The 12176-nt window shown below is 41.3% G+C and overlaps 1 protein-coding gene across 3 annotated transcripts in view; it reads left to right on the top strand.

Annotated features, from left to right (window-relative positions):
• ndrg3a (ndrg family member 3a) overlaps nucleotides 1–10037 on the top strand; it is a 42118-nt gene extending 32081 nt beyond the window's left edge. For 2 of the 3 annotated variants that reach the window (XM_039799194.1, XM_039799196.1), the window contains 9 exons: nucleotides 4899–4955; nucleotides 6075–6178; nucleotides 6488–6553; nucleotides 6645–6696; nucleotides 6804–6851; nucleotides 6952–6987; nucleotides 7070–7121; nucleotides 8338–8376; nucleotides 8936–10037. In XM_039799194.1, the coding sequence (XP_039655128.1) occupies nucleotides 4899–4955; nucleotides 6075–6178; nucleotides 6488–6553; nucleotides 6645–6696; nucleotides 6804–6851; nucleotides 6952–6987; nucleotides 7070–7121; nucleotides 8338–8376; nucleotides 8936–9108 (627 nt within the window). In that variant the 3' untranslated portion in view covers nucleotides 9109–10037. The remainder of the gene's footprint in view (nucleotides 1–4898; nucleotides 4956–6074; nucleotides 6179–6487; nucleotides 6554–6644; nucleotides 6697–6803; nucleotides 6852–6951; nucleotides 6988–7069; nucleotides 7122–8337; nucleotides 8377–8935) is intronic. The other variant, XM_039799195.1, reaches the window with a different exon arrangement.
• Nucleotides 10038–12176: the final 2139 nt, after the last annotated feature.

Below are 12176 nucleotides of genomic sequence, written 5' to 3'. Positions count from 1 at the left end.
GTTTAGAATCGTGGATGCTTACACCAAGCCATTGTTAATACCCACAATACTTGATAATACATTTTTATGAATAGGATATTGTTTTAAAGAGACTTAAAAAAGATAAGCGTAAGATGTATAAGTGTTGGATTAATGGCATTAAAAACAGAGGCAGGGACTTTAATCCTGTGTTAATTAGATTAAACCTGCAGTTTTTGGGTTAAGGGCACTCGAAAATTAATCAAAACTAAGCTTCAGGTTTTTCCTGGACAGACTTGTCAAAAACAGCACTATTAGTGTTCATTCATTTGGATTGGTTTCATTTTGAGTGAAATAATTTGCTTTAAGTGTAAGACGCAATGGGTCACAATACTGAAGTGTACTACTATACTTCAATACTGTGAACAGTACATTGTTGTGTGTGGTATACAAGATTGTTGGGGGAGAACATTCTTTGCCGCGTTAGTGTTACACACAGTCACTGAACCAGGGGGAGCTTGATATGACCTTTGTCCCATATAGATTAAAATCAACCCACTTCATTTGTTCTCATGTTAGTCTTTGGCTCAACCAACCCAAATGACCAAGACCTTTTTTTTTTTTTTTAAAGATTGTTTTCAGGATGTTGTCTTATTGACAATAGTGATGGAGAAAGAGACCGAGGGTTATGACTTGTGACCAAGGTTATTATAGTTTTTATAATTTTTCATTATTTTTTCATTTTTATTCCGTTTTGACTTTTTGTTTTCAAATTCAGTTTAGTTTTAAAGGAACACGCCGACTTATTGGGAATTTTAGCTTATTCACCGTAACCCCCAGAGTAAGACAAGTCGATACATACCCTTCTCATCTCCGTGCGTGCTGTAACGCTGTCTGACGGCTGCAGCATTAGCTTAGCCCAGCACAGATCCTGCAGGTAACTGGTTCCAACTAGCCTACTGCTCGTGACCAGTGACAGTGACAGTACGCTAACATAGTCCTATTTACATATTGAGGATTTAGAGTACAGCGCGGCCAAAAAAACGTAAATAGGACACAGCCATCTTCTATCTGTAAACAAACCGGGAACTATATTCTCAGACAGGCTTGCTGCGAGCATATCACTCCGCCCAAGTACTATATTCTTCCGCCTGAGAATATAGTTCCCGGTTTGATTACGGTTAGAAGATGGCTGTGTCTCACGTTGTTTTTTGTACACGCTGTGACTCTACAAATCACAACATGTAAATAGGAACATGTTGCCGTTATTTTGTCACTTATTCGGAGCAGTAGGATAAGAATAAGCTAAATTCCCAAGAAGTCGGCGTGTTCCTTTAATACGTTTTTAAAGCGGGTTTGCTAGTTAAGTTTAGTTTTTATTTTTTGAAAATGCTTAGTTTTAGTCTAGTTTTTATTAGTTTTAGTGTTAGTTTTAGTTTTGTTTGTAATATGGGTTATTTGTCACAGGCAAGGTTCAAAAAGGTCAGAAAAAGTATTAAAAAGTGTAATAATAACTCAACAAAAACATCATAACAATTTAGAAATACAGTATGTATTCACAGTGTGTTCAACAATAACACCAGTACATACAATGTACATATGATGAGCGCAAATATGTAAACAGTCTACACAAGAAGCTGCAGTAAGTGCAAAATGTGTAAGTGATGTGTTCCTGGAAAAAAACCTAATTAGCCAATAGACTAAAGAAGACAGACATAAACTGGTGTTTTGAACTTTGGTTGAGGTAAAGTGGCGAACTTTTTGACGTCTATCGACTCACACAGTTGTGTAGACATCCCAGTATCAATACACATATTAACCCACGCTTCCTCCAGCTTGTGGTGTTAATGCGTATTTACTGACCAGCAGCTATCGGGTCGCCGGTGAACGTACGCCTGTAGTGTTCTCTGTCCTGCTGTTGTCTCCATCATGCTGCCTGGCCCTGTACCCATACATCCTTGCCCTGTACCCATACATCCATTCCCTGTACCCATACATCCATTCCCTGTACCCATACATCCATTCCCTGTACCCATACATCCATGCCCTGTACCCATACATCCATGCCCTGTACCCATACATCCATTCCCTGTACCCATACATCCCTGCCCTGTACCCATACATCCCTGCCCTGTACCCATACATCCCTGCCCTGTACCCATACATCCCTGCCCTGTACCCATACATCCATCCCCTGTACCCATACATCCATGCCCTGTACCCATACATCCATGCCCTGTACCCATACATCCATGCCCTGTACCCATACATCCATGCCCTGTACCCATACATCCCTGCCCTGTACCCATACATACATCCATGCCCTGTACCCATACATACATCCATGCCCTGTACCCATACATACATCCATGCCCTGTACCCATACATACATCCATTCCCTGTACCCATACATACATCCATTCCCTGTACCCATACATCCATTCCCTGTACCCATACATCCATTTCAACGACCTCCTCACCTTTGCTGACACCGGTTCCCTCAACATCCTCATCCTCCTCGACCTGAGTGCAGCCTTCGATACTGTGAGCCATAACATTCTGCTCACCAGACTCAAAGACCTCGGTATCGAAGGTACTGCACTCAGCTGGCTCCAGTCCTACCTATCCAACAGATCCCATTTCATCTCTCTCCACAACCACACCTCTGCCACAGCCACAGTCACTCAAGGTGTTCCCCAAGGCTACGTACTTGGCCCCCTCCTCTTCATCATCTACATCCTCCCTCTTGGTCAGATCTTTGATTCCACCCTCTCCCTTGAGCCTCACATCCGTCAAGTCATTAAAACCTCCTTCTTTCACCTCCGCAACATCGCCAAAATCAGACCCTCTCTCACACCCCCCGCTGCTGAAAGACTCATTCACGCCTTCATCTCCTCCCGACTGGACTACTGCAACTCACTTCTCCTCGGCATCAGCTCTACCAACATCAACCGACTCCAACTGGTCCAGAACTCAGCCGCCCGCCTCATTACCTGCTCCAAATCCTGGCACCACATCACTCCAGTCCTAAAACAACTCCACTGGCTTCCCATTTCCCACCGGATCACCTACAAAATCCTGGTCCTCACCTATAAAGCCCTCCACCATCTGGCCCCCTCATACCTCACTGACCTCCTCTCCCCCTACCAACCCTCACGGTCCCTCAGATCCTCAACCGGTCTCCTCTCCATCCAAAAGTCCAACCTGCGCTGTTTTGGGGACAGAGCCTTCTCCAGAGCAGCTCCCAGGCTCTGGAACTCCCTCCCCCAAGAGATCCGCACCTCTGAGTCCCTCACCATCTTCCAGTCCCGCCTCAAGACCCATCTCTTCACCTCAGCCTACCCATAGTCCACCTGCCCCCCTCCCTTTTTCATCTGTATCTTGTTTTGTTCTACTTGTTTTGTTTGCTCGTTTTGTTTTGTTATGTTTTTATAATCTACCCTGCCCTGTAAAGCGACTTTGAGTCCATGAAAAGCGCTATATAAATTCAATTTATTATTATTATTATTATTATTATCCATTCCCTGTACCCATACATCCATTCCCTGTACCCATACATCCATGCCCTGTACCCATACATCCATTCCCTGTACCCATACATCCATTCCCTGTACCCATACATCCATACATCCATTCCCTGTACCCATACATCCATTCCCTTTACCCATACATCCATGCCCTGTACGCATACATCCATGCCCTGTACGCATACATCCATTCCCTTTACCCATACATCCATTCCCTTTACCCATACATCCATGCCCTGTACCCATACATCCATGCCCTGTACCCATACATCCATGCCCTGTACCCATACATCCATTCCCTGTACCCATACATACATACATTCCCTGTATCCATACATACATACATCCATTCCCTGTACCCATACATCCATGCCCTGTACCCATACATCCATGCCCTGTACCCATACATCCATTCCCTGTACCCATACATCCATGCCCTGTACCCATACATCCATGCCCTGTACCCATACATCCATTCCCTTTACCCATACATCCATGCCCTGTACCCATACATCCATGCCCTGTACCCATACATCCATTCCCTTTACCCATACATCCATGCCCTGTACCCATACATCCATGCCCTGTACCCATACATCCATTCCCTTTACCCATACATCCATGCCCTGTACCGGGTTTAGCTTCTCTTTCGGGGAAAGGGGGCTTTGCTTCCTCCTTTATCTCGTTAAGGTAAGCTAGGTTAGCCTCCTTGTGTGCACTTCTCAAATGTACTTTCAAATTTTCCCTTTAATAAATTGTCCACATATTTTACCACCTTCCACTGCGAGGCACTTGCTGTTATCTGACACAGACATAATCAAATAGGTCTCTGCTGCTTTCTTCCGACTTTCGGTACTGCCATGATGCCAGGCGAGGGGCGCGGACTATGTTGTGTTCAATTTGACGTGGAATGTCGGAATTTCTGGGTTCCCAGTCGGAAACTATATATATATATGTCTATGGCATAGACTGTCTGTCTGTCTGTCTGTCTGTCTGACAGGTCTATGGTCGGAAATGTCAACTCTGAAAGATATAAAGTTATTTGCTCTATGAAAGACATTGACAAAGACGAAAACTAAAACTAAAAAATTCGATTATTTTAGTTTTGCAAGCAGACATTACAAAGCTGGCCTGAATCGAACCAGGAAGGTTGCGTTTATAATGGTATGCACCACAACTACTAGGTCACCAGGACGCCCCATCCTTCACAATTTCTCAAATTTAAATTTGGCTTCTCCGTGTATTTACTTCCTTTTTATAAATTTCAAAATCAAATATTAAATCTGTCAGTGCATACACTTCATGTAGACACAGGCATGGCTATATAGCCATAACAATAAGGTTCCTACCTAAATAAAAAAAAGTCAGCTCTTGTCTCTGTCTTAACTGGATCTGTCGTCCTCTCATGTGCAGCTGTCTGGATGGACCAGTAATTTGGTGGATGTCATCATGGCTCACCACTTCAGCACTGTGAGTTTCTCTTACAGTACATTACTCACCATGTGTGTTGTTTTTTTAGTGTTGTTGACCTTTTTCATTAACAATGTGAAACCCTTACTGAACCTCGGGAGGCTTTTCTTGATTTCCCTTGATAAACTTTACCTCATCTCGCTCTTATAACAGACATTTACTAATTATTCTATTTCTGTCCTCCTGGATATATAAACTGGTAAATTACAGACTCACGGATGAATTCACAAAGAATGGATTGTGGCCGCTGATGGCACCATGAATTGCGCATCACTTTCAACCGCTATCTGCCCCTTCTCATGGTCCGATTCGCAAAAGATATTGCCCTTATAATATTACAGCACAAACACGCCCATAAAGCTTTGCAGCTGAGTGCAATTTGCCCTCTTTCTGATTGCGATGTGGCAAAGTAGATATGTTGCCTTTGTGCAAAGAACACAGAAGGCAAAACAATGGCAGAGAGAAAAAGAAAAGTGACATTGTCAGACTGCGAGCTACAGGTCCTGACTGACGAAGTGCAGAGGCATTCCTCAAAACTTCGGTCAAGGAATTTAAACGTGACGGAGAGAAACCACGTCTGTCAGTGCTGTTGGGGTTGTCAGCACCTTCAGATTGTAAAAGAAGATGGCATGATTTGAAGTGGAGGTCACCCCTTCATAAATGCGCTTCAGTTGCTCACCCACTCTGAAGTCGCTAACAATTTCACTGTAACCGTGTGTAGATATTAGCACTGATTGTTGTGAATTGGACTGTTTTTGCAATGAGGCTCATTTGTATAGCAGGGGGCCAGTGTTGCACCAAATGTATGCATATTACCTCATTTAAATAAATGCAAATACCACAGGAGCATTTCACCCTTCGCGGGTGCTTTTGAGAATTACACGGTTTCTTTTTGTCTTATTTTTGCAGGTGTAGCTGCTGTAAACGGCGCGCAATCCTCATGTGAATTAAGCAATAATATAAACGCAGTGCTAAAGCTAAGCATACTGGATATACAGATACACCAGCTTGTCTGGATGACTATTGCAAATGATCCCTGTCAATACATGCTGATTACATAAACTGTATATGGAGTCTACCTCTTATTTCATTTGAGGCTTGTTTTACTCTGTTCAACAGGATGAGCTGACCGAGAACCAGGAGCTGATCCAGACCTACCGACTCCACATTGCCCAAGACATCAACCAGGACAACCTGGCCCTCTTTTGTGGCTCCTATCAATAGTATGATGCAATACATTATTACACACTGTACACAAATGTTTTTCTAAGCGGTTTCTAGCATTTCCTCATTTATTGTGTCCTTGATCACATTTATGGGTATAGCCGAAGCATGTAAATTCTTTATCAGAACGTGCAGTAAGCCAGATCTGAATACATAGAAAGAAGCAATGCATCACACAATACAAAGAACAAGGGTAAGATATTAAATCATGAGGTGCACTGAAAAATCTGGATTTCTGCTAAGTCACTTTACTTTTTAGCCAGATCACATTGTTCCAGATCTAATCGTAATTTGTCTCCCTGCACCAGCCGTCGGGACCTGGAGATCGAGAGGCCAATCGTAGGTCTGAATGAGGACACAGTTAACACACTGACGTAAGTTTTAGGACTAAGAAGACACAAATAAACTTTAGTTTCTCAGTGCACGGTTTTGAGAATATTTATGCCTAATCTTATTCCCATCCAGGTGCCCTGCGTTGCTGGTGGTTGGTGACACATCACCTGCTGTGGAGGCTGTGGTGAGTTACACTCCGTCATCTCAGTAACATAAGAAGTTTTGGGGAGTGTTTGCAAGGATGTTTATTTATTTTTTAGCTCAGTAGTAACCTCTCATTTAATGTTTCAGGTGGAGTGCAATTCCAGGTTAAATCCAACCAAGACCACACTGCTAAAGGTGAAACTTTTTGTAATACATTTGTTGACGAATAAAATGTATGATATAATGTTTTTGACTATACAAAGAATGAATTAATGTGACTGATAATTTTCTCCAGATGGCGGATTGTGGAGGCTTGCCCCAAGTTGTTCAGGTTGGTTTTTCAGGTTTCAGGTTTGATCATTAAGCAATTTCTCTAAATGATCCTCTAACTTTGATCCTTTATCTGTTCGCAGCCAGGGAAACTTGCTGAGGCCTTCAAGTACTTTGTGCAGGGAATGGGCTACAGTAAGTAAACATGCTCACGTGTCTTTTGCTACTTGTGGTTGGTCAGTAAAAACCTCAAAATATAAAATGATACCGGTACAAACTAGTCAAATCTGTATTGAATGTTCAAGAATTGTTTACAGGCTTACACCTTTTTGGGCTGACGTGTGTGGGCGAGGTTTGTCTGTGTTCTTCACAGACTTTCCTGTTGACGTGAGTGCCGTGACACTCTTACTTAAACTAGGGTTGTTTTCACTGCAGTCTCCTATGAGCTGTTGCTAAACACCCCCACCAATGGGGTTTGGACTGTGGCCAGCAGTGCATGAAAAGACACAGTCTTTTGTCAGCCTGGTCACGGAGAGGCAGCCTGATGGGCTCTGTGGATGCTAACGCCATTTCCTCTCTGGTCTTTGCAGTGTGTGGTCCCCACAACCCTCAGTAGGTGAGGTGTAAGTGCTTCTAGCATGACTGAAATAACAATGGCACTCAAGATATGCTGAACAGTAATTCATTTCCTGTTCAGAGTGGGTGTTAAAAAATACCCCTTTTTTGAGTGGTGTGATTTTCTTTTCTATCCAGAACTGTTTAATGATGCAGTCTCTTTCTAGAGAGACTCAACGTGCATAATTAAACAGGCCTCCAGGTCATTCATCTGCAAAGAAAAACAAAAACTGTCAGACCAATATTCAAAAAAATTTAAAAGGTTTTTTTCTCCCTTCCAAAAAAAAAATTTTTTTTTTTTTTTTTTTTTTTTTTTTTTTTTTCGCACGATACTCTTCTGAACTGCAAAAAATTCAGAGGTGTAGCCAGTATGTCAGTGCCCCAGTGTTGCTTTAAAGGCCACAGAGTCCCCCTGTTGAGTAAATGCCACTGCAGGATTAAAACTGATTAAAAAGAGTGTTTTCAAGCAGAGAAAGTGTAGAAAATTAATCTCAACACCTCAGCATGTTTCTGAAAGCTGCTTTTCCCTCATTAACGAATTGCCACAATGTGAAATGCAAAAGAGAAACAGCCAAAAAGTACAGGAAATAAAGATTCTAGTTTGCACACATGCTATGATTTCTTACCTGTTGTTGATAGCAAACCGCTTTTTTTGTGCTCACTGACCACCAAGCTGCGACAGAGCCTCAGTTTGAATCAGAAATACACTGATGTGGGATGAAGCAACGTAAGAGCTACCTTTTTCAACATTTCTCCCTTTCTCCTTCTTTCTTCCTTCTTGAATCATTGCTTACAGTTCCCTACGTTCTTCTCAGTCACCTCAGCAACGAATCAGGTACTGGGTTCTTGATCAGCTGCCAGACTAGTACGCTTTGAACCCAATAGAACCCAATAGACTCTTAGCACTCCACAGTGGATGAATATCAATGTATGCAGAAATTCTCCAGAGAGCACGGTTTCATATTGGTATTCTACAGCAGCAACAGTGTGGTGGATACAGTCAGTATTACACACCGTGAGATCATTCTGCATACTTTGACACACATTCATCTCCCTGTAAGAGTTCAGTTTGTCCTGTTAGCATGGATTCTGTCCTCAGTGTCCTATTTTGTTGCATGACCTGCTGGTGTTGCTTCCTCAGCCACTTCAGTTGGATTGCAAATGCTCTTGTATGGTTTTCAAGGTTGTTGTTTTTGTTTGTTTTTTAACAGTGAACACACATGCAACCATTTTCTGTTTACTGTTTCTATTCATATTTCTTTTATTTGATTAGTCTCCATATTTGAGAATTATTTGCATGGTACGCACTTTTGTTGTTGCATCTGTTCCCACACTGCGCTGAGTCTCCGTGCTGTGTGAGTGGAATATCAATGCGTCACGTTTGTCTGTTTCAGTGCCGACATCAGGAATGACTCGCCTGGCTCGCTCACGCACCACTTCCTCTTCCAGCATCACGTCCATGGACAGCAGTCGCAGCCGCAACAACCTCAACAGCCTGCTGGAGGGCAGCGCCATGGGGGCCTTGGACAACCAGGCTGGACCCCAGACCATGGAAGTCTCCTGCTAAACCACACCCAACCCCCTGCACACTCCCATAGTAACTTATGTGCCCTCTCCCTCTCTCTTTCTCTCTCTCTCTCTCTCTCCCTCCCTCTGTCTGTCTCTCTCTCATCCCGCTCCTAAGCAACTCAATGCCAGGAGATTCTGTAATAAACTATGTGATTAGAAAAGAGGATGTAAGAAATATATTACCAGATGCATATTATTAAATATTGAATATTAAATACACCATCAAAGTCACATTCCTAGCAGAAACCATAACTACATTCAGATGTGTTGTGTGTTCAAATGGTCAAACCATATGATTGACTCAACTGTCCAACACCAACCCCTTGTATTTATTTTTTTCACATTGTCTTTGTTTTTAATTGTCTTTACAAACACTTGAGAAATCCTCCTTCAAAATAGCTTGTAGGCTTTTTTTTTCATTGCACAGACCAACACTTTTACTATTTTAACTGGTCTCTCCTGTTGTGAACTCTGAACTTGTAGGATGCGTTGATTTTGAGTCGCTGTATCTCTGTGTAACCCAAATTTGCTGCGATGTGAGGCCGGAAAAAGTCACAAAGTATACAGAGGGATCACTAAACCTACTGTAGCTGCAGAAATAAAGGTAAAGTGATGCATGGAAGAACCAATGCAGACTATAGCACATTGTCAGTAAAGTCATGTACCAGTGTGTCAACTCTGTCACTTCACATACATTAATTTTTATTTTTTTTGGTATTGTTTTTGTGACTGATCTCATCTCTTTTTCTTTCTGCTTTGTGTTAATGTTTTTCTTAAGTTGAATAGATGTTTTAACAACCTTTTATCAAGTGGGTTCTGATGTGAAAAGTACAAGTCCCTTCAATGAGGGGCCCAGTGGTGCTTCTCACAGTCTGCTGATTCAACTCATTTATATTACTACTGAATAAAGCTACAACACGACAACAAGTCTGGTGTTTTTTTTTTTATCATTATAATTTATCAGTACATTGTCGATAAGTCTGCCTACCAAGTGCACTGGCAGCTGTTACTGTGGGCCTGCCTGATGCCCTGCACTGCTACAACTATTATTTCTAGTCCTTGTTCGATTATCTTTGTTACTATAAGTGCCACAGCGCATCATACCAACTGCTGTAATTGTTATGAATCCTATGTATATCTGTAGCAGTGTCTCTGTGTCCCAAACCGGCAGTGCCAGATGGCTGCCCACCAAGAGCCTGGGTCTGCCCGAGGTTTTTCCTCGCCCCTGTCACACCAAATGCTTGCTTGTGTGAAATTTTTTTTTTTTTGTAAATGATCGAGTGTGATCCAGACCTACTCTATCTGTAAAGTGTCCTGAGATAACTCCTGTTGTCATTTGACACTAGAAATAAAATTGAATTGAATTGAATTGCACATACAAAACAAGTGTAGTGCATGTATTTGAATAAAAAAAAAGAAAGAAGGCAAAAGTACATCTCGGTGCAGTGAGCATTTGTGCTTTTCCTCTTCTGTTAGTGGAAAAGTGAGGTGACTGTGGTGAGTTAGTTTCCAACCACGCTCGTTCTTATTTCCTCTCAGTGACAACTATGAGGCAAGTCTATATTTAGCACATATTGAAGAAGAAAACACTGATCAGCTGCACTGCAAATGAGATGAGGAGATTGACTTCAAACTAAAACGATGTACTAAAGGGCTAAATGTTAATCTGGTGAATCACACACTGAGGCTTATCTTATCGTGCTGGGTTCTCCATTGTGCAACACCACAATTTTCCTCAACTGATGGCAAAGAGCAATGAACCTCTCTTTAAGTACATACAGGGGTGAAGAGCATAATATCTGTACAGTTTAACACAATGCCATGCAACAACCCTGCTATGAATACTGTCATTTTTGTTGACATCTCTGTGAACAGGTGTTAACTTGTGTCTAAAACATGTGCACTCAAATCCAAACAATTTAAGATGATGCTCTTATTTAATTGCAATAATAATAATATTTTTACTATAAATAATGTGGAGTTAGATACCACATTTACCAATAGGGCTTTTGCTATATTTGGTGAACTAATCTAGAAAACCATTTGAGAAAGATATCCCACACACTGCTATGAAATGATTCAGTCTTTTTGATAAGATGTTCTTTCCATCTGCTCTAACATGCAGTTCTCTGTGATTGCAGCACCCATCTGACCCTGTTCTGGTAAGGATTGTTTTATTTGTTCCATTCACAGTAGAGTTCGTACTCAGTACATCTGATAAATAATAGTACAAGAAGAGATTATGAAGGAACTTTAATTCTTTCACACATTATGTGTCATTTTAGCTGACGCTTTTATCTAAAGCAACTTACCAATGCTGTATATCAGAGGTTGCACGCCTCTGGAGCAACTAGGGGTTAAGTGTCTTGCTCTGGGACACATTGGTTGATGTATCGCAGTGGGAATCAGACCCAGAGCTCCCACACCAAAGGTATGTGTTATATCTACCGCGCCACCACCACCACTTCTTGCGCATGTAAAATTCAACATAAAAAAAGACAACAGCAGTTGTTGAAAACATATCCAACAAAATAAAAAAACCAAAAAGGTAAAAACAAGAAAGAGATAACATAATTAATTTCATTAGCTAATTTCTTTCATTTACATGCTCGAAAAGGAGAAAAGAAGTATAAACGTATTTAATCCTACCCCTTAATAATTAAATCATTAATTATAAAAACTCAATACAATTATAGAACTTGACATACTTGTCACTTATCACACCCATAGTTACATAATTACAGTTAAATACAGTACATCATTTAAACAGCTATATACATAGTATCTTAATTGTCTTGACAGAGCAATGAATAAGCATATACACATGTGCATATTGGCATACACATACTATACATACATATACACACACCTGGTGATTAAAGCCCTTCATCCCTGTATTTAGTGAGGATCATATCTTTATTTTTATTTATTTTGTTTATAATTTTATAAACTGGATAATGTTTGGACATTGCTTTAGTTAAACATGCAGACTGTTCCACAATTTCACTCCACAAATTTGTTCATAGTTTTACAGACTAATTATTTTTGTGACCTTATCTTATTAGC

The sequence above is a fragment of the Perca fluviatilis genome, chromosome 4 (assembly GCF_010015445.1).
Source record: "Perca fluviatilis chromosome 4, GENO_Pfluv_1.0, whole genome shotgun sequence".
NCBI classification, from domain to species: Eukaryota; Metazoa; Chordata; class Actinopteri; order Perciformes; family Percidae; genus Perca; species Perca fluviatilis.
Note: the sequence above shows the minus strand (reverse complement) of the source record. Positions and strands in the feature narration are given on the sequence as shown.